General features: G+C 45.2%; 1 protein-coding gene across 1 annotated transcript in view; it reads left to right on the top strand.

Annotated features, from left to right (window-relative positions):
- The window catches only part of shisa4 (shisa family member 4), a 90,392-nt gene that overhangs the window by 42,529 nt on the left and 24,371 nt on the right, over nt 1–23,492 (top strand). The window contains exon 4 of the mRNA XM_068056905.1: nt 7,276–7,453. Coding sequence (XP_067913006.1) covers nt 7,276–7,453 — 178 coding nt within the window. The remainder of the gene's footprint in view (nt 1–7,275; nt 7,454–23,492) is intronic.

Raw genomic sequence — 23,492 nt, 5'->3', positions numbered from 1 at the left:
CCTGGTTTATCCCTGCTACCCTTCTTGAATAATGGTACCACACTTGCTGTCCTCCAATCCTCTGGCACCTCTCCTATGGCCAGAGAGGATTTGAAAACTTGTGTCAGAGCCCCTGCTATCTCCTCCCTTGCCTCACATAACAGCCTGGGATACATCTCATCTCGGCCGAGGGACTTATCCACTTTTAAGCCCGCTAAAACTGCTAATACTTCCTCCCTTTCAATGCTAATTTGTTCGAGTATATCACAATCCCTCTCCCTGATCTCTACACCTACATCGTCCTTCTCCATAGTGAATACAGATAAGTAATCATTTAAGACCTCACCTACATCCTCTGGCTCCACACACACATTGCCACTTTGGTCCCTAATGGGCCTACTCTTTCCTTGGTTATCCTCTTGCCCTTAATAAACTTATAAAATGCCTTGGGATTTTCCTTAATCTTGCCCGCCAGTGCTATTTCATGTCCCCTCTTCACTCTCCTAATTACTTTTTAAAGTACCCCGTACATTTTCTATACTCCTCTAGGGCCTCCGCTGTTTTCAGCGCTCTGAATCTGCCATAAACCTTTTTTTCCCCTTCTCCAATCCTCTATATCCCTTGACATCCAGGGTTCCCTGGACCTGTTGGTCCTACCCTTCACCTTTACAGAAACATGTTTGCTCTGAACCCTCACTATTTCCTCTTTGAATGACTCCCACTGGTCTGATGTAGACTTTCCTACAAGTAGCTGCTCCTAGTCCACTTTGGCCAGATCCTGCTTTATCATATTGAAATCGGCCTTCCCTCAATTCAGTACCTTTATTTCCGGTCCATCTATGTCCTTTTCCATAACCACGTTAAATCTTTAGAGTTATGGTCACTATCCCTGAAATGCTCCCCCACTGACACTTCTACCACTTGTCCGGCTTCATTTCCTAGGATTAGGTCCAGTACCGCCCCTTCTCTTGTCGGACTTTCTACGTACTGGCTCAAAAAGCTCTCCTGGATGCACTTTAAGAATTCCACCCCCTTTAAGCCTTTTGCACTAAGACTATCCCAGTTAATATTGGGGAAGTTGAAATCCCCTACTGTTATTACGCTATTATTTTTACACCTCTCTGAGATTTGTCTACATATCTGCTCCTCTATTTCTCCCTGACTGTTTGGAGGCCTGTAGTACACTCCCAGCCAAGTGATTACCTCCTTTTTGTTTTTAAATTCTACCCATATGGCCTCATTTGATGACCCTTTTAAGATTTCATCCCTCCTTACTGCAGGAATTGACTCCGTAATCAATAGTGCAATGCCACTTGCTCTTTTACACCCTTCCCTGTCACACCTGAAGATTCTATATTCTGGAATATTGAGCTGCCAGTCCTGCCCCTTCCTCAACCATGTCTCTGTGATAGCAATAATATCATATTTCCTTGTGTTAATCAACACCCTCAATTCATCTGCCTTACTTGTCAGACTCCTTGCATTAAAATAAATGCAGTCCAGTCTTGCATTATTTGCTTGTGCCTTAACAGCCTTCCAGACTGACTTAATTTCTCTTCCATATTTGGCTGTGCATCACCTTCTACAGTACCTCCACTCTGTATCCCATCCCCCTGCCAAATTATTTTAAACCACCACCCACAACAGCACTAGCAAACCTCCCAGCAAGGATGTTGGTCCCGTTGCATTTCAGGTGCAACCCGTTCAACTTGTACAGGTCCCACTTTCGCCAGAAACAGACCCAGTGATCCAGGAAATTAAAGCCCTCCCTCCTGCACCATCTCTTCAGCCACGCATTCATCTGCTCTATCCTCCTATTCCTATACTGGCCACCACATGGCACCGGGAGTAATCCAGAGATTACAACCTTTGAGGCCTTGCTTTTTAATCTGCTACCTAGCTCCCTAAATTCTTGTTGCAGGATCTCATCCCTCTTTCTACCTATGTCGTTGGTACCAACGTGAACCACAACCTCTGACTGTTCAACCTCCCCCTTCAGAATGTCCTGCAGCTGCTCCGTGACATCCTTGACCCGAGCCCCCCCAGCGAGGCAACATACCATCCTGGAGTCACGTTTGTGGCCACAGAGACGCCTATCTGTACCCCTTACGATAGAATCCCCTATCACTATAGCTCTCCCACTCCTTTTCCTCCCTGTCTGTGCAGCTGAGCCACTCGTGGTGCCATAGACTTGGCTCTTGCTGCATTCCTGAGAAGCTATCCCCCCACAGTATGCAAAGCGGAATATCTGTTAGATAGGGAGATGGACCCAGGGGACTCCTGCACTACCTGCCTAGTTCTTCTACTCTGCCTGGCGGTCACACATTCCCTTTCTGCCTGAACAGTCTTTACCTGAGGCGTGACCACCTCCTTGTATGTGCATTGCACGATGACCTCAACCTCGCGGATGCTCCACAGTGTCTCCAGCCGCCGCTCCAGATCTGAAATGCGGATTTTGAGTAGCTGTAGCTGGAGACACTTCCTGCACACGTGTTCGCCCTGGACGCTGGAAGTGTCCCTGACTTCCCACATTGTACAGGAGGAGCACTCCGCACTGCCAAGCTACCCTGCCATGACTTACCCTTAATTTACTCAAAAAATTTGAGATCATTTACACTAGACACTTTGATTCCCTGAAAACCGCTACTTACTATATAAAAAAAATTAGTAATAATTACTAGTAATTATTAATAAATTACACTAATTAAAAACAAAAAGCACACTTTAGTAGTACTAACCTGATTTTCTAAGCTATTTACAGACTCTAACAGCTGTTACTTACCCAATCAATCAGCTTACAGATTTCCCGCGATGTTAGTAAGTTTTTTTTCCCCTCCTTCGAAACTCAGCGTGCGCCGGAACAGAGGGAGACCTTGCCGCCGTTCTGGTCTTTAGGTAGGTGTAGGCCTCGAGCCCCGCTCTTGCTTATACAGGTCCCGCTCCGGATCTGCCTCCTCCCAGGTCCGCCTGCCAACTGCCACCGCTGCTCCAGTCCAAGGTAAGTGTAGGCCTCGAGCCCCGCTCTTGCTTATACAGATCCCACTCTGGATCCACCTCCTCCCAGGTCTACCTGTCGACTGCCGCCACCGCTCCGGTCCAACGTGACCAGGCAGCAAGACATCACCTTAAACTTACAACATGCTGTGTACCTCCAGACTAGTCCAAGACTCCAAAATCTGCATATAGGGAAGCTTGCAGAACTTTGGAAACGAATACAGTCACGGACAAATGCACCTGCGCCAGGTAGATTGGTGAGGGTGAGGTCACCTGCCACAGGCCCAGTCTGGCAGATATGTCCTTCAGGACTCAGCCAGCTCGGTCAGTAGTGGTGCTACCGAGCCACACTTGGTGATGGACATTGAAGTACCCCACCCAGAGTACATTCTGTGCCCTTGCTACCCTCAGTGCTTCTTCCAAGTGCTGTTTAACATGATTCACCAGCTGAAGGAGGGCAGTAGGTGATAATCAGCGGGAGGTTTCCATGCCCATGTTTGACCTGATGCCATGAGACTTCATGGGACCTGAGTCAATGTTCAGGCCTCCCAGGCCCACTCCTTCCCTCCTGTATACCGCTGTGCTGCCACCTTTGATGGGTCTGTTCTGTCGGTGGGACAGAGCATACCCAGGGATGGCGATGGAACAGTTTGGGACATTGTGTCTCACTAACTTGATCGGGTTTTTTGAGTAAGTAACGAAGATGATTGGTGAAGGAAGGGCAGTGGATGTTGTCTACATGGACTACAGTAAAGCCTTTGACAAGGTCCCTCATGGCAGACTGGTACAAAAGGTGAAGGCACACGGGATCAGAGGTGAGCTGGCAAGATGGATACAGAACTGGCTCGTTATTAGAAGACAGAGGGTAGCAGTGGAAGGGTGCTTTTCTGAATGGAGGGAAGTGACTAGTGGTGTTCTGCAGGGATCAGTGCTGGGACCTTTGCTGTTTGTAGTATATATAAATGATTTGGAGGAAAATGTAGCTGGTCTGATTGGTAAGTTTGCGGACGATACAAAGGGTTGGTGGAGTTGCGGATAGTGATGAGGATTGTCAGAGGATACAGCAGGATATAGATCGGTTGGCGACTTGGGCGGAGAAATGGCAGATGGAGTTTAATCCGGACAAATGTGAGGTAATGTATTTTGGAAGGTCTAATACAGATGGGAATTATACAGTAAATGGCAGAACCCTTATGAGTATTGACAGGCAGAGAGATCTGGGCGTACAGGTCCACAGATCACTGAAAGTGACAATGCAGGTGGATAAGGTAGTCAAGAAGGCATACGGCATGCTTGCCTTCATCGGTCGGGGCATAGAGTATAATAATTGGCAAGTCATGCTGCAACTGTACAGAACCTTAGTTAGGCCACACTTGGAATATTGGGTACAATTCTTGTCGCCACACTACCAGAAGGATGTGGAGGCTTTGGAGAGGGTACAGAAGAAGTTTACTGGGACAAAAACAAAAACAAAAACAAAAACTGGGATGTTGCCTGGTCTGGAGTGTATTAGCTATGAGGAGAAGTTGGATAAACTCGGACTGTATTCACTGGAACGACGGAGGTGGAGGGGCAACCTGATAGAGGTTTACAAAGTTATGAGTGGCATGGAAAGAGTGGATAGTCAGAAGCTTTTTCCCAGGGTGGAAGAGTTAGTTACTAGGGGACATGGGTTTAAGATGCGAGGGGCAAAGTTTAGAGGGGATGTGCGAGGCAGGTTTTTTTACACAGAGGGTGGTGAGTGCCTGGAACTTGCTGCTGGGGGAGGTGGTGGAAGCAGGTACGATAGCAACGTTTAAGAGGCATCTTGACAAATACATGAATAAGATGGGAATAGAGGGATATGGACCCCGGAAGTGCAGAAGGTTTTAGTTTAGGCAGGCATCAAGATTGGCGCAGGCTTGGGGGGCCGAATGGCCTGTTCCTGTGCTGTACTGTTCTTTGTTCTTTATTGGTTGTAAGGTATGATTTGGTGAGTATGACTTTGTCAGGCTGTTGCTTGACTAGTCTGTGGGACAGCTCTCCCAACTTTGGTACAAGTCCCCAGATGTTAGTGAAAAGGACTTTGCAGGGTTGACTGAGCTGATTGTGCCTTTGTTGTGTCATGTGTCTAGATTGACGTCTGGTCATCTGTTGGTTTTATTCTTATTAGACTTTTGTAGCAGTTTCGTACAACTGAATGACTTGCTAGGCTATTTCAGAGGGCAGTTAAGAGTCACCCATATTGTTGTGAGTCTGGAGTCATATATCGGCCAGACCAGGTAAGGACAGGCAGATTTCCTTATGTCTCCAAATCATTTGTCAAGGCCTTTGATGCTACCATACCTGTTCAACAAACTATGACTGGCAACTGTTTACATTTTTTAAATTCATTATGAAATGTTTACATATAGTTTTTCAATTATAAATTTTGACTTAAAAGTGTTACAAGAAGTAAATTGTGGATATGATGGTCACACCATCGACAAGATTTCGAATGATAAATACATAGATAGATAGATGTTATTAGCTCAACACCTTGTTCCTCCTTAGAATCACTACTAGTTTAGATCAATGTGCATTGCTATTTCTTAATGAATGGCAGTTACATATGAACTAGGAGCAGGAGTAGGCCACTCGGCCCTTCGAGCCTGCTCCGCCATTCAATAAGATCATGGCTTAACTGATTACTCCACATTTCCACCTACCCCCAATAACCTTCCACCCCCTTGTTTATCAAGAATCTATCTACCTCTGCCTTAAAAATATTCAAAGACTCTGCTTCCACCACCTTTTGAGGAAGAGAATTCCAAAGACTCACGACCCTCTGAGAGAAAAACATTTCTCCTCATCTCTGTCTTGGGCGACCCCTTATTTTTAAACAGTGACCGCTAGTTCTAGATTCTCCCTCAAGGGGAAACATTCTTTCCACATCCACCCTGTCAAGACCCCTCAGAATCTTATATATTTCAATTAAGTCGCTTCTTATTCTTCTAAATTCCAACGGATATAAGCCTAGCCTGTCCAATCTTTCCTCGTAAGCCAGCCTGCCCATTCCAGGTATTAGTCTCGTAAACCTTCTCTGTACTGCTTCCAACGTATTTACATTCTTCCTTAAATAAGGAGACAAAAACTGTACACTGTATTCCAGATGTGGTCTGACCAATGCCCTGTATAGTTGAAGCATAACCTCCCTACTTTTGTATTCAATTCCGCTCACGATAATCAATAATTCTATTAGCTTTCCTAATTACATGCTGTACCTGCATATTAACCTTTTGCGATTCATGCACTCGGACACCCGATCCCTCTGCATCTCAAAGCTCTCCAATCTCTCACCATTTAGATAATATGCTCCTTTTTTATTCTTCCTGCCAAAGTGGACAATTTCCCACTTTCCCACATTATACTGCATTTGCCACGTCTTTTCCCACTCACTTAACCTATCTATATCCCTTTGTAGCCTCCTTATGTCCTCTTCACAAGTTACTTTACTACCTACAGCAAATTTAGCAACTATACCTTCGGTCCCTTCATCTAAGTATTTATTATATTGTAAAATGTTGAGGCCCCAGCACTGATCCTTGTGGCAGTTACACTACTCGTTGCATCTTGCTAACCAGAAAATGACCCATTTATGCCTACTCTCTGTTTCCTCTTAGCCAGCCAATCCTCTATCCATGCCAAAATGTTACCCTTTACACCATGAACTTTTATTTTCTGCAATGACCTTTGATGTGGCACCTTATCAAATGCCTTCTGGAAATCTAAGTACAGTACATCCACCAGTTCCCTTTTATCCACAGCACATGTAACTCCCGTGTGTTTTTGTGAAACGTTTTTGAATGATAGCAGACTTTTTGTATTATTCATCTTTCCTTTGCAGACTTTTTTCATTCACTGGCTGGAACATTCCAGTTGCAATAACTTTACCGAGATTGTTAATGTATCCTAAACATCAGGAATTGCTGCACCTATGTGGTCATCGCTGCCCAATTAGAACCACAGCATTATGACTACTATCCTGTATCTTGTTATCTAATCTGTTCATTTTGGATCTCACAAGTTTTTAATTTAATCACAATTTGTCTGTGAGGGACCTTATTAAATATTTTCTGGAAATTAAGAGGTATTTATTGTCCCTCCTTTACTTTCACTTAATAGACAAGAATCAACTCTAAGTAAAGAAAGCTGTGGGTTTTTTTTAGATTATGTTACCTTCATGCCTGTTGCTGAATTTTGTCTGTTATGAAGAATGCTGAAATTTTTGATCCTTTTCTCTTTCTAGTTCCCTGTTATGTTGTCTTCTGCTTTCTCATGCAGTGTCTGCAGACAATGACTGTTTGTGGTACACAGATAAACAGGGAAACTGGCACCATGGCTTTGACTGCACATTCTTTCAGGTCTGCTGTGGAAACTGTACATATCGCTATTGCTGTCTGGATCCGTTGCAGCTAATCAGTGAAAAACAACAGAAGTATTGTAGGTCCGTGAACCTCAGGTCAGTCTATGGTATCAGCGCTCCCAGTTATACAGAAGGGGTGTATAACCGTAAAGTTCAGATGTAGGCAAGAGAAGATAGCTGGGAGAAAGCTATAGAATATTCTAGTTTTTGTTTTTACATAATCCTTTACACATATTGATGCCTTGTTCAGATGGAATACAGTTTGGAGAGGCCGATGTGACTTTCGGAGTCATACTGCAGGCTGGTAGCAGCTAGACTCAATCTCCAATATGTGTTATTTCTAGTGTTCAGAGCTTAATTAATTAGAGTGTCCTGTGCAGAGCAGCACATGAGGCATCCCATTTCTTGTCTGTATAGAGCAGGATATCAGACTCTGATCAGGGTGTCATAGAGAGATACAGCACTGAAACAGGCCCTTCGGCCCACCGAGTCTGTGCCAACCAACAACCACCCATTTTTATACTAATCCTACATTAATCCCATATTCCCTACCACATCCCCACCATTCTCCTACCACCTACCTACACTAGGGGCAATTTACAATGGCCAATTTACCTATCAACCTGCAAGTCTTTAGCTGTGGGAGGAAACCGGAGCACCCGGCAGAAACCCACGCGGTCACAGGGAGAACTTGCAAACTCCGCACAGGCAGTACCCAGAACCGAACCCGGATCGCTGGAGCTGTGAGGCTGCGGTGCTAACCACTGCGCCACTGATGTCATCTCCCCTCACATCCAGCAGGTCACTGTTCCCCACAGTTGATGTTTATATTTCCTGATCTGTAACAGACTGGTCTTGTCTCTGGGTTGTTTCCATAACAAAATGCAATTTTGCATCGACAGGTCATTAGCCGGACTCACTGCCCCTGCCAGGAGGGCGATGCACCGCCTTTAGTCTGGGCCTGCCTGTCTACCTGTCTGGCTTGGGTTGCCCTACCAGGAATTATACTCCCAGTAGTTAACTCACAGGAGCTCACAAGCCTTCCCCCTACGTCAAGGGGTGGTGCCGAGAGAAGTGGGGTGAATCACTCTGTGCACTGTCTATTCTGTGTGCTCTGGGTGAAACCGGATGTGGTACGTTACAGCTAACATTCAAATGATGAGCCAGTCAGACTTATCTGCAGTAGACAAAAAAACACTTACATTTCCATAGCGCCTTTCAACACCTTAGGCTGTTCCAAAACATTTTACAGCTAATGAAGTATTTTTGAAATGTCACCACTGTTGTAATGAAGGAAATGTAGAAGCCAGTTTGTGCACAGCAAGCTCCAGCATGGAATAATGATCAGATGATCTATTTTAGTGATGTTGATTGAGGGATAAATATTGACCAGGACACTGGGAGAACTCCCTGCTCTTCTTCAAAACAGTGCGGTGGAAACTTTTACGTCCCGCTGAGAGGGCAGATGGAGCCACAGTTTAACATCTTGTCTGAAAGATGATCCCTCCAACAGTGCAGCACTGCCTCAGTACTGTACTGAGAGTGTCAGCCTGGATTATGGGCTCAAGTCTCTGGAGCGAGGCACTTGACCAGTTTGGCACTGTGGGCCAGTCCAACTGTAGTATTTGGTCACAGAAATGGAGGCCTTGACAAAGCCTGTGCTGGGTCCTGGAGCTAGAACTTCAAAAGATTTTGAGGACAGTGGTGACTGTCAAGGTGAATGCTGCCATCAGTTTCTTTCCAAGCTGCTGAGGGTGATGTGTGTCGCATGTGCCAATCAGTGCTTAGTTGCATCAAGGAGGTGACAGATGCAGTGTTTTCCCAAGCTAAGTATTCCATTATAAAAAAACCTAAAAAAGCTAAAGCACTTTAACTCTCTGTCTGCACTCCTCAAAAGTGCAGGACGTTTTTGAAGGCACACATAGATCCCAACTCCAAAACCACTTCCCCTCCAACCCACCCAATGTCCCAACTTGGGCATATATCAGCACCTTCACCACACAAAAAGTTCAAAAAGAAGGCTCACCACCACCTTCTCAGGACAAATGGGGACACACAATATATGCTGACACAATATATGCTGCAAATTAATTTTAAAAAATTTTACAAACTCCGTCCATCTGTTATTACAAACAGAGAGGAACAACCACTATCCATACATCTCCCCTCCTCCTCCACTGCAAAACACTAAAAGGAGCACACAGTTTGGAAAGTATAATGGGGCACATCAGGGCAGTGTATAGTTGCTCCGCACGCAAAGGGTTGTAACAAAAGCCCCAATGCATTGGTGATGGGGAAGAATAAGGTAGCTGCAGAGAGATGCTGTAGCAATCATGGGTCTTGCTGTAAGGCTTGGGCCAACGCCAGGGGGCCTGGGGTCTTGTTTTTCAGTAGGGTATTGGGTGCATGTGCAGATGACTGTTTTGCATTGCTCCTGGTCCATAGGAACAGGAGTGGGCCATCCAGCCCTTCAAGCCTGTCCTACCATTCAGTTTGATCAAGGTTGATCTGGAATTTTATGCTGTATGCCACTTTTAATTCATTGAGTGGGAGAGCTAGATGGTATGAATCTGAGGAATATGATGTAGTGGCAATAATGAAAAGGTGACTTGAAAATGGTGAGCACTGGGCACTTAATATTCAAGGGTACAAAGTGTTCAGAATAGATAGGGACGTGGGGTAGAGTAGACGTGGGAAGGGAAGACATTGTTGTGTTGGAAAGATAGAATGCCCTACAGGGGGCAAAGACAAAATCCATTTGGTTAGAGTTGAGAAGCAAAAAGGCGATGATCATGCTACTGAGGGTATTCTATAGACCTCCAAATAGTGAGAGAGAGAGAGGAGCAAATCTGCAGTGAAATCACAGAGATGTGTAAGAATTATAACGTGGTGATATTGGGGGACTTTACTTATCCAAATATCGATTGGGATAATGTTTAAGTGGATAAGGAGAGCGTGGAATTTCTGAAATGTATTCAGGAGAATTTCCCTGGCCAGTATGTTCTTGGTCCAACTAGGAAGGAGACATTGCTGTACCTGGTGCTGAGGAATGAGGTGGACCAAGTGTCTATGGGGGAGCACTTAGGTAAGATGGATCAGCATATCATAAGGCTAGAATAGTACTGGAGAAGAGCAAGAAACAATCTAAAATAGAACTTCTAAATTGGAAAAGGGCTAACTTCAATGGGGTGAAAGGGGATTGAGCTGGAGCAAAATGAAACCAAAGAATGATGGGAAAATCTGTAACAGAACAATGGGTGATCGTTAAGAAGATGTTTCAGTTACAGGCTTGGCACATTCCAATAAGGGTGAAAGATAAGGGAATCAAAGCCAGGGCTCCTTGGATGATAGAGGGAGATAGAGAATATGATGAAAGAAAAATGAGGATATATGATGCAAGTCAGGTGATAACTTCAAGTGAGAACCAGGCCAAATACAATAAGTTGAGAGATGAAGAGGAAAATAAGACTGGCAAAGTTTGGTTTCCTCCCACAGCCAAAGACTTGCAGGTTGATAGGTAAATTGGCCATTATAAATTGCCCCTAGTATAGGGAGGTGGTAGGGGAATTGAGGGAAGGTGGGGATATGAGAGGGTAATGGGATTAATGTAGGATTAGTATAAATGGGTGGTTGAAGGGCGACACAGACTCGGTGGGCCGAAGGGCCTGTTACAGTGCTGTATCTCAATAAAAAAAAAATTTAAAAAGAGGAGAATATGAGAATAGAATGGCAGTCAAAATAAAAGGAAACTCAAAAATCTACTACCAGCATGTAAATAGTAAGAGGCGGGATGGGTTCTACTGGGGCAAAGAGAGTGATGCATGCCTAGAGGCACAGGGCAAGGCTAGAATACTTAATGAGTATTTTGTGTTGTTATTTACTAAGGAAGAAGATGCAAAAATATCGGTAGGTGTGGAGATAGTAGAGGTAATGGATGGGGTGAAAATTGATAAGGATGTAATGGAAAGGCTGGCTATGCTTAGAATGGATTGTCCGGATGGCTTGCATCCCAGGATGCTAAGGGAAGTGGGAATAGAGATAGCAGAATGGCTTGTCATAATCTTCCAATCTTCCCTAAATATGGGGGGAGGTACCAGAGGATTGGAAAGTGACAAATGTGACACCTTTATTCAAGAAAGGGTGTAAGGATATTCCTAGTAATTACAATCTGGTCAGTTTATCAGAAGTGCTGGGTTAGGTTTTAAAAACAATAATCAGGGAAAAATCAGCAGGCACTTGAAAGGTTTGAATTAATTAAGAAGCGCCAACATAGATTTGTAAAAGGCAGATTGTGCTTGAATCCAATTGAATTATTTGATGAAGTAATGGAGAAGGTTGATGAAGGGAAAGCAATGGATGTTGTCTCTATGGATTTAAGTAAGCCTGTGACAAAGTACCACATAAAAGGCTGGTTAACAAAATTGAGGCTCATGGAATAGGAGGGTGAATTTGAATAAAAAAATTGGCTTAAGGTCAGAAAACAGTGAGTCCTGGTAAATGGTTGTTTTTCAGACTGGAGGATGGTAAACAAAGGTGTTCCCCAAGGTTCAGTGCTAGGACCACTGCTTTTGTGACATATATAAATGTTTTAAATATTGGAATACAGATTAAATTTCAAAATTTGCCAGTGATGCCAAATTGGAGGTGTGACAATCTGTAAGGATGATACTAATCAACTGTAACAGGACATTCTGAGGGACAGGATAAACTGCCACATAGAAAGGCACGGATTAATCAGGGATAGTCAGTATGGATTTGTTAAGGGAAGGTTATGTCTTACTAACTTAATTGAGTTTTTTCAGGAAGTAACAAGAAGGATTGATGAGGGTAATGCAGTGGATGTGGTCAACATGGATTTTAGTAAGGCATTTGACAATGTCCCACATGGCAGACTGGTCAGTAAAATGAAAGCCCATGGGATACAGGGCAATGTGGCAGGTTGGATGCAGAATTGGCTCAGGGCCAGGAAACAAAGGGTAGTAATCGACGGATGTTTTTGCGTTGGAAAGCTGTTTCCAGTGGTGTTCCACAGGGCTCAGTATTGGGTCCCTTGCTGTTTGTGGTATATATTAATGATTTGGACTTAAACGTGGGAGGCATGATTGGGAAATTTGCTGATGACACAAAAATTGGCCGTGTAGTTAATAGTGAAGAGGATAGCCATAGACTCCAGAATGATATCAATGGTTTGGTTGAGTGGGTGGAAAAGTGGCAAATGGAATTCAATCCAGATAAGTGTGAGGTAGTGCATTTGGGAAGGGCAAATAAAGCAAGGCAATAAACAATAAACGGGAAGATATTGAGAGGGGTCGAACAAGTGAGTTCCTTGGAGTGCATGTCCTGAAGGTGGCAGGACAGGTAGATAGAGTGGTGAAGAAGGCATATGGAATGCTTTCCTTTATTGGCTGAGGTATAGAATTCAAAAGCAGGGATGTAATGCTGGAACTGTATAAAATGCTGGCTGGCCATAATTGGAGTATTGCATACAATTCTGGTCACCACATTACAGAAAGCACAAAATTGCTCTGGAGAGAGTACAGAGGAGATTTACAAGAATATTGCCAGGGTTCGAAAGTTGCAGCTATGAGGAAAGATTGGATAGGCTAGGGTTTTCCTTAGAACAGAGGAGGCTGAGGGGTGACTTAATTGAGGTGTACAAAATTATGAGAGGCCTAGATAGAGTAGACAGGAAGGACCTGTTTCCCCTAGTGGGGGAGAGATCAATTACCTGGGGGCACAGATTTAAAGTGATTGGTAGAAGGAATAGAGGGGACATGAAGAAAAACTTTTTCACCCAGGGGGTGGTGGGTTTCTGGAATTCACTGCCAGGAATGGTGGTGGAGGCAGAAACCCTCAATTCTTTTAAAAGGTACCTGGACATGTACCTGAAATGCTGTAACCGGCAAAGCTATAGACCAGGTGCTGGAAGGTGGGATTAGATTGGGCGGCTAGTTTTTTCGGCCGGCACGGACACGATGGGCTGAATGGCTTCCTTCTGTGCTGTAGTTTTTCTCCGGTTCTAGGACATTGATAGGTTAGCAGATTGGGCAGACAAGTGGCAGGTTGGACTTTACACAGACAAGTGTGAGGTGTTGTATTTTGGGAGGAGGGATAGGCAGAGGCAATATAGGCTAACTGTCACAGTTCTAAAGTGTGTACATGACAGAGGGACCTGTGTGTTTATGTGCATAGATCTTTCAAGGTGGCAGGTCATATTGAGAGAGTGGTTAGCAAAGCATATGGGATCTTGGACTTCATAAATAGAAGTATTGAATACAAAGCAGGGATGTTGTGCAGAACCTTTATAAAGCTCTGGTCAGGCCACAACTAGAGTATTGTGCCCAGTTCTGGTCATCACACTTTAGGAAGGATGTGAGAGGATGCAGAGGACAATTGCCATAATGGTTCCAGGGATGAGGGATTTTAGCTACAAACTTAGATTGGAGAAGCTGTTATTGTTCTCCTTGGAACAAAGGAGGTTGAGGGGAGATTTGATAGAGGTGTACAAGATTGTGGCAGGCTTAGATAAAGAAAGCCTATTCCCATTAGCTGAAGGTACAAGACTAGGGGATACAGATTTAAAGATTTGGACAAGAGATGCAGGGTGAATATGAGAAAGAACTTTTTTTTATGCAGAGTGGTAATGACCTGGAACTTGCTGCCTACGAGGGTGGTAGAAGCAGAGATGATCAATGATTTCAAAAGCCAGTTGGATGGGCACTTGAGGAAAATAAACTTGTAGGGCTATGGGGATAGATCAGGGCATGGGACTGATAGGATTGCTCTACAGAGAGCCAGCTTGGACATTATGGGCTGAATGGCTTCTTTCTATGCCCTAATGACTATATGACTCTTATCTGTGCAGCTCCTATAATAGAGGGGACGCTGTCGCACTGATTAACTGACCATTCATCTCATTTGCTGTTTGTGGGATCTTGCTTAGTGAACATTAGCTGCAGTGTTTGCCTACATAACAACTGTAACAATATTTAAACCATAATATGATTCATTGGCTATGAAGGGCAATGGCATGAGCTGAGGATGAGATGAGATGCCCTATAAATGGAAGCTCTTTCTTTACTGAGATGGTCCAAGCTGCAGGTATTTTGGCGTGCTACATGAGCTGCTGATATTCAGCCATTAAATTCTATTTCTCGACAGGCCCTGTGAGGTCTGAACTCCTGGGCTCTGGAATTGAAGGAGCCCTTGAGTTGGCCCATAAACTCCTCCAATGCCACAGCTCTCACTCCTCCCTCCTCACGCTCAGTGATTCTTCAACTCGCCAACACTCTGGCATGTGTCAGTGCTGGTCCTTGCAGTGAGTGCTGGATGCTGCTGGAAGCTGTTTGATTGATGCTGGACATTAGCCTATCTGTGCTATCTGCTGCACTCAGATACCAAGAGAGTGAAAGAAGGACATATCTGTGAGTGCAGGTGGTGAAGAGATGCCTTGAAACAGTTTATATGGTAAATTATTGTAACATAGGAACATAGGAGCAGGAGTAGGCCATTCAGCCCATCGAACCTGCCTGCCATTCAATACGATCATGGCTGATCATCCACTTCAATGCCTTTTCCCCACACTATCCTCATATCCCCTTATGTCATTTGTATTTAAAATCTGTCTATCTCTGCTTTAAACATACTCAATGACTGAACTTACACAGCCCTCTGGGGTAGAGAATTCCAAAGATTCACAACCCTCTGAGTAAAGAAATTTCTCCTCATCTCTGTCCTAAGTGGCTTCCCCCTTATTTTGAAATTGTGTTCCCTGGTTTTAGACTCTCCAAGCAGGGGAAACATCTTAGCTGAATCTACCCTGTCTATCCCTTAAAGTATTTTGTAGGTTTCAATGAGATCACCTCTCATTCTTCGAAACTCTAGAGAATACAGGCTGAGTTTCCCCAATCTCTCTTCATAGGACAGTCCCGCCATCCCGGGAACAAGTCTTTGTTGCACTCCCTCTATGGCAAGTATAACCTTCCTAAGGTAAGGGGACCAAAACTGCACACAGTACTCCAAGTGTGGTCTTAACCAGGGTTGTATACAATTGAAACAAGACTTCACTATTCCTGTACTCAAATCCTCTTGCAATAAAGTCTAACATACAATTAGCCTTCCTAATTGCTTGCTGCATCTGCATGTTAGCTTTCAGTGACTTATTGACAAGGATACCCAGATCCCTTTGTACATCTACACTTTATAATCTCTTACCATTTAAGAAATACTCTGCACATCTGTTCCTCCTACCAAAGTGGATAAATTCACATTTTTCCACATTATATTCCATCTGCCACGTTCTTGCCCACTCACTAAGTCTGTCCAAATCCCCTTGAAGCCGCGTTACATCTTCCTCACAACACACGTTCTCACCTAGTTTTGTGTCATGTGCGAACTTGGAAATACTACATTTGGTCCCCACATCCAAATCATTGATATATATTGTGAATAGCTGGGGTCCTAGCACTGATCCCTGCAGTACCCCACTAGTCACAGCCTGCCAAGACGAGAATGACCCATTTATTCCTACTGTCTGCTTTCTGCCTGTTAACTAGTCCTTAATCCATGCAGTATATTACCTCCTATCCCATGTGCTTCAATTTTGCTAACCAACCTTCTGTGGGGGACTTTATCAAAAGCCTGCTGAAAATCCAAGTATGCTATGTCCACCGATTCCCCTTTATCAATTCTGTTAGTAACATCCTCAAAAAACTCCAACAGGTTCGTCTAACATGATTTTCCATGTTGACTATGCCCAATCAGATCATTATTATCCAAGTGTCCATTTATCACATCCTTTAGAATTGATTCCAGCATTTTCTCAATGATTGATGTAAGTCTAACAGGTCTGTAATTCTCTGTTTTCTCTCTCTCCCTTCTTAAATAGTGGGGTGACATTTGCTACCTTCCAATCTGCAGAAATCGCTCCAGAATCTGTAGAATTTTGGAATATGGTCACCAATGCATCCACTATATCCATAGCTACCTCTTTCAACACTCTGGGATGTATAATATCAGGTCCTGGGAACTTATCAACCTACAGCCCCATTAATTTCTCCAATACAACCTTCTTACTAATAATAATTTCCTTCAATTCCTCATTCCCCCGAATCCCTTGGATCTCTAATTCTGGGAGATTTCTTGTATCTTCTTCAGTGAAGACAGACACAAAGTAATCATTTAGCTTCTCTGCCATTTCTCTAATCCCCATTATAAATTCTCCTGAGTGCCTGTAATGGACCCACATTTGTCTTAGCCAAATGTTTCCTTTTTACGTACCTGTAGAAGCTTTTACAGTCTGTTTTTATATTTTTTGCTAGTTTACATTCATATTTATTCTCCCTTTCTTTATCAGTTTCTTCGTCCTCTTTTGCTGTATTCTAAAATCCTCCCAGTTTTCAGGTTTACTACTATTTCTGGCAACTTTAGAGGCTTTTTTAAAAATCTTATACAATCCTTAGCTTCCTTTGTTATCCACAGTTGTCTGCCTTTACTTTTGGGGTTTTTTACCTTGAAGTAATGTATAGTTGCTGTAAACTATGTAATATTTCTTCAAGACTATCCATTGCCTATGTACTGTCTACCTTTTTAGGTATTTTCCCTGTCCACCTCAGCCAATTTGCCCCTCATACCGTCATAGTTTCCTTTATTCAAATTTAACACCCTGGCTTCAGATTGAACTACCTCACTTTCAAACATAATGTAAAATTATATCATGCTGCAGCATCTCACTGTATGCCTATATGGGAATGGGTAGGAAAATGAAGAATAAGAACAAAGAATGGATGAGCCGTGAGCTCGAGGGAGGATTCCTACTTCCCTCCCTCTCTCTTTGTTGTCTCAAGCCTCAGAATTTAGAGGGGGCTCTTCCCATTGGGAATCAAAGATGGACAGCAGAAGTCTGCATGGACAGCATCATGTTCAGTCTGCGTACACAGCATCACGTTCAGTCTGCGTACACAGCATCACGTTCGGTCTGCGTACACAGCATCACGTTCAGTCTGCATGTACAGCATCACGTTCGGTCTGCATGTACAGCATCACGTTCGGTCTGCATACACAGCATCACGTTTGGTCTGCATGTACAGCATCTCGTTCGGTCTGCATGTACAGCATCACGTTCGGTCTGCATGTACAGCATCACGTTCGGTCTGCGTACACAGCATCACGTTCGGTCTGCGTACACAGCATCACGTTCAGTCTGCATGTACAGCATCACGTTCAGTCTGCATGTACAGCATCACGTTCGGTCTGCATACACAGCATCACGTTCGGTCTGCACGTACAGCATCTCGTTCGGTCTGCATGTACAGCATTTCATTCGGTCTGCATGTACAGCATCTCGTTCAGTCTGCATGTACAGCATCACGTTCGGTCTGCATACACAGCATCACGTTCGGTCTGCACGTACAGCATCTCGTTCGGTCTGCATGTACAGCATTTCATTCGGTCTGCATGTACAGCATCTCGTTCAGTCTGCATGTACAGCATCACGTTCGGTCTGCATGTACATAAAAATGTAAGAAATAGGAGCAGGATCTGACTATACAGTCCCCGCGAGCCTGCTGTGGCATTCAATAAGATCATGGCTGACCTCCTTAGACAGCACCTTCCAAACCCGCGATGTCTACCAACTAGAAGGACAAGGGCAGCAAATACATGGGAACAGCACCACCTGCAAGTTCCCCTCCAAGTCACACACCATCCTGACTTGGAACTATATCGCCGTTCCTTCACTGTCGCTAGGTCAAAATCCTGGAACTCCCTTCCTAACAGCACTGTGGGTATACCTACCCCAAATGGTTGCAGCGATTCAAGAAGGCAGCTCACCACCACCTTCTCAAGGGCAATTAGGGATGGGCAATAAATGCTGGCCTGGCCAGTGACGCCCACATCCCATGAATGAATTAAAAAAAACTCCACTTTGCTACCGGATCCCCATATCCCTTTGATTGCCTTAGAGTTCAAAAGTTTATCGATCTCAGCCTTGAATATTCTCAATGACTGAGCATCCACAGCTCCCTGGGGTAGAGAATTCCAAAGATTCACAACATTCTGAGTGAAGGAATTCTTTCATCTCAGTCTTAAATGATTGACCCCTGACACAATGCACCCCAAGTTCTAGACTTTCCAGCCAAGGGACACATCCTCTCAGCACCGATTCTGTCAAGCCCTCTCAGAATCTTATATGTTTCAATGACTCTGTGTATAGACCTTCCAATGGGAACCTGACCGTGTGTGGATCTTCCACTGGGAGCCTGACTCTGTGTGGTTCTTCCACTGGGAGCCTGACTCTGTGTGGGTCTTCCACTGGGAGCCTGACTCTGTGTGGGTCTTCCAATGGGAGCCTGACTCTGTGTGGATCTTCCACTGGGAGCCTGACTCTGTGTGGGTCTTCCACTGGGAGCCTGACTCTGTGTGGGTCTTCCAATGGGAGCCTGACTCTGTGTGTGTAGGTCTGGGGGGGGAGGCGGTGGGGTTGCAGTTTCATCCTTTCACCTATTGTACTGGCTTAAAGATGCAGGCCAAATAATAGGGAAAACTGACTCCAACTAAGCATTGCCCTGCTGAAAATAATAGTTAATGGGAGAGACAGGAAGCAGCACAAACTCCCACCACTTGACCCTGACTGTCAATAAACTCAGAACGTAGCTTCAATGCAGCTGGTGTTCCCGGGTGGTGGAGCTAGGGTAGTGGTTAAGGCAAAGGAGTTGCTGATGAAGCCCCACCTTCACCTTCTCGTTTACATACAGAGTGGGCAGAGCAAGATTTGCAGGAATTTAGTGGGAGGTCTCCATCCCATTTTCTGAACAGCCTGATCATGGGGGCTCTATGAGAGGAAAATGCAGGCCAACATCTCAAATGAAATGGTGGCACACAACAGAAGCACCACTACTATTTGAAGGAGACAGCAATGGCAGTCACAGGCCAAGACTGTATAAGAGCATAAGAAATAGGAGCAGGAGTAGGCCATTCGGCTCCTTGAGCCTGTTCCACCATTCAATAAGGTCATGACCGATATGATTGTGACTCTGCTCCACTTTCCTGCCTGCCCTCCATAAGTCTGAACTCTCTTGTAGATCAAAATCTGTCGAACTCAAGAGGGTCTGGGTGATGCTTAAACTGGGGGCAGTGTACTCGCTGCTCTTGTTTTGTACAATTGCAAACCGTAGCTTAATTGTCCAATGCATATGAGCTGTGCTGGGTATAAAACAGTGACTGTGCCAATCATGCAGTCTCTTTACACAGCTACACCTGAACCCCAGCACTACATTCTGCCTGCACTCCCTGAAGTTCTACCCAGTACTTCCATATTTTTTAATGCATTCATGGGATGAGGGCATTGTTGGCCAGGCCAGCATTTATTGCCCACCCCTAATTGCCCTTGAGAAGGTGGTGGTGAGCTGCCTTCTTGAACCGCTGCAGTCCATGTGAGGTAAGTACACCCACAGTGCTGTTAGGAAGAGAGTTCCAGGAGTTTGACCCAGCGACAGTGAAGGGACGGCGATATAGTTGCAAGTCAGGATGGTGTGTGGTTTGGAGGGGAACTTGCAGATGGTGCTGTTCCCATGCATCTGCTGCCCTTGTCCCTCTATTTGGTAGAGGTCAAGGGTTTGGAAGGTGCTGTCAAAGGAACCTTGGTGTGTTGCTGCAGTGCATCTTATAGCTGGTACACAGTGCTGCCACTGTGCATCGATGGTGGAGGGAGTGAATATTTGTGGATGGGGTGCCAATCAAGCAGGCTGCTTTGTCCTGGATGGTCATAGAGAGATACAGCACTGAAACACCACCAAGTCTGTGCCAACCAACAACCACCCATTTATACTAATCCTACATTAATCCCATATTTACTACCGTTCTCCTACCTACACTCGGGACAATTTACAATGGCCAATTTACCTATCAACTTGCAAGTCTTTGGCTGTGGGAGGAAACCGGAGCTCCCGGCAGAAACCCACGCAGTCACAGGGAGAACTTGCAAACTCTGCACAGGCAGTAACCAGAACCGAACCCAGGTCGCTGGAGCTGTGAGGCTGCAGTGCTAACCAGTGCGCCACTGTGCCGCCCACGATGGTGTTGAGCTTCTTGAGTGTTGTTGGAGCTGCACCCATCCAGGCAAGTGGAGAGTATTCCATCACACTCCTGACTTGTGCTTTGTAGATGATGGATAGGCTTTGGAGAGTCAGGAGGTGAGTTACTCATCGCAGAATTCCTAGTCTCTGACCTGCTCTTATAGCCACGGTCTTTATATGGCTACTCCAGTTCAGTTTCTGGTCAATTGTAGCACTTAGGATGTTGATAGTGGGGGATTCTGCGATGGTACTGCGATTGAATATCAAGGGGAGATGGTTAGATTCTCTCTTATTGGAGGTGGTCATTGCCTGGCACTTGTGTGGCACGAATGTTACTTGTCACTTGTCAGTGCAAGCCTGGATATTATACAAGTCTTGCTGCATTTCTACACTGACTGCTTCAGTATCTGAGGAGTTGCGAATGGTGCTGAACATTGTGCAATCATCAGCAAACATCCCCACTTCTGAGCTTAAGATTGAAGGAAGGTCATTGATGAAGCAACTGAAGATGGTTGGGCCCAGGACACTACCCTGAGGAACTCCTGCAGTGATGTCCTGGAGCTCAGATGATTGACCTTCAACAACCACAACCATCTTTCTTTGTGCTAGGTATGACTCCAACCAGCGGAGAGTTTTCCCCCGATTCCCGTTGACTCCAGCTTTGATCGGGCTCCTTGATGCCATACTCGGTCAAATGCTGTCTTGATGTCAAGGGCAGTCACTCTCACCTCACCTCTTGAGTTCAGCTCTTTTGTGCATGTTTGAACCAAGGCTGTAATGAGGTCAGGAGCTGAGTGGCCCTGGCGGAACACAAACTGAGCGTCAGTGAGCAGGTTATTGCTAATGATTGAGAGCAGGCTGATGGGGCGGTAATTGGCTGGGTTGGACTTGTTCTGCTTTTTTTGTACAGGACATACATTTTCTACATTGCAGGGTAGATGCCAGTGTTGTAGCTGTACTGGAACAGCTTGACTAAGGGCGCAGCAAGTTCTGGAGCACAGGTCTTCAGTACTGTTGCCGGAAGATTGTCAGAGCCCATAGCCTTTGCAGTATCCAGTGCCTTCAGTCGTTTCGTGATATCACGTGGAGTGAATCGAATTGGCTGAATTCTGGCATCTGTAATGCTGGGGACTTCAGGAGGAGGCCGAGATGGATCATCAACTCGGCACTTCTGGCTGAAGATTGTTGCAAATGCTTCAGCCTTATCTTTTGCACTGATGTGCTGGGCTCCCCCATCATTGAAGATGGGGATATTTATGGAGCCACCTCAAACAGTTAGTTGTTTAATTGTCCACCACCATTCACAGCTGGAAGTGGTAGGACTGCAGAGCTTAGATCTGATCCATTGGTTGTGGGATCACTTATCTCTGTCTATCACATGCTGCTTATGCAGTTTGGCACACAGATAGTCCTGTGTTGTAGCTTCACCAGGATGACACCTCATTTTGAGGTATGCCTGGTGCTGCTTCTGGCATGCCCTCCTGCACTCTTCATTAAACCAGGGCTGCTCTCCTGGCAGTGGTAGAGTGGGGGATATGCCAGGCCATGAGTTTACAGATTGTGGTTGAGTACAATTCTGCTGCTGCTGATGGCCCACAGCACCTCATGGATGCCCAGTTTTGCATTGCTAGATCTGTTCGAAATCTATCCCATTTAGCATGGTGGTAGTGCCACACAACACGATGGAGGGTATCCTCAATGTGAAGGCGGGATTCGTCTCAACAAGGACTGTGCGGTGGTCACTCCTACCAATACTGTCATGGACAGATGCATCTGTGGCAGGCAGATTGGTGAGGACGAGGTCAAGTATGTTTTTCCCTCAAAGAACAAAGAACAGTACAGCACAGGAACAGGCCATTCGGCCCTCCAAGCCTGCGCCGATCTTGATGTCTGCCTAAACTAACACCTTCTGCACTTCCGGGGTCCATATCCCTCTATTCCCTTACTATTCATGTATTTGTCAAGATGTCTCTTAAACGTCGCTATCGTATCTGCTTCCACCACCTCCCCTGGCAGCAAGTTCCAGGCACTCACCACCCTCTGTGTAAAAAACTTGCCTCGCACATCCCCTCTAAACTTTGTCCCTCGCACCTTAAACCTATGTCCCCTAGTAACTGACTCTTCCACCCTGGGAAAAAGCTTCTGACTATCCACTCTGTCCATGCCACTCATAACCTTGTAAACTTCTATCATGTCGCCCCTCCCCCTCCATCGTTCCAGTGAAAACAATCCGAGTTTTTCCAACCTCTCCTCATAGCTAATGCCCTCCAGACCAGGCAACATCCTGGTAAACCTCCTCTGTACCCTCTCCAAAACCTCCACGTCCTTTGTATTGTGGCGACCAGAATTGCATGCAATATTCTAAGTGTGGCCCAACTAAGGTTCTGTACAGCTGCAACATGACTTGCCAATTTTTATACTCTATGCCCCGACCGATGAAGGCAAGCATGCCGTATGCCTTCTTGACTACCTTATCCACCTGCGTTGCCACTTTCAGTGACCTGTGGACCTGTACGCCCAGATCTCTCTGCCTGTCAATACTCCTAAGGGTTCTGCCATTTACTGTATACCTCCCACCTGAATTAGACCTTCCAAAATGCTTTACCTCACATTTTTCCGGATTAAACTCCATCTGCCATTTCTCCGCCCAAGTCTCCAACCGATCTATATCCTGCTGTATCCTCTGACAATCCTCATCATTGTCCGCAAATCCACCAACCTTTGTGTCATCCGCAAACTTACTAATTTAATTTTAATTTAATTTTACTAATTTACAAACTTACCCTCGTGTTGGTTCCCTCACCACCTGCCGCATACCCAGTCTAGCAGCTATGTCCTTTCGGACTCAGCCAGCTCGGTCAGTGGTGGTGCTACTGAGCCACTCTTGGTGATGAACATTGAAGTCCCCCACCCAGAGTACATTCTGTGCCCTTGCCACCCTCAGTGCTTTGTCCAAGTGTTGTTCAACATGGAGGAGTACTGAGTCATCAGCTGAGGGAGGGTGGTAGGTGGTAATCGGCAGGAGGTTTCCTTGTCCATGTTTGACCTGATGCCATGAGACT

This window comes from Heterodontus francisci, chromosome 25 (assembly GCF_036365525.1).
Source record: "Heterodontus francisci isolate sHetFra1 chromosome 25, sHetFra1.hap1, whole genome shotgun sequence".
Classification (NCBI taxonomy): Eukaryota; Metazoa; Chordata; class Chondrichthyes; order Heterodontiformes; family Heterodontidae; genus Heterodontus; species Heterodontus francisci.
This window is presented reverse-complemented; position numbering and strand designations above follow the sequence as displayed.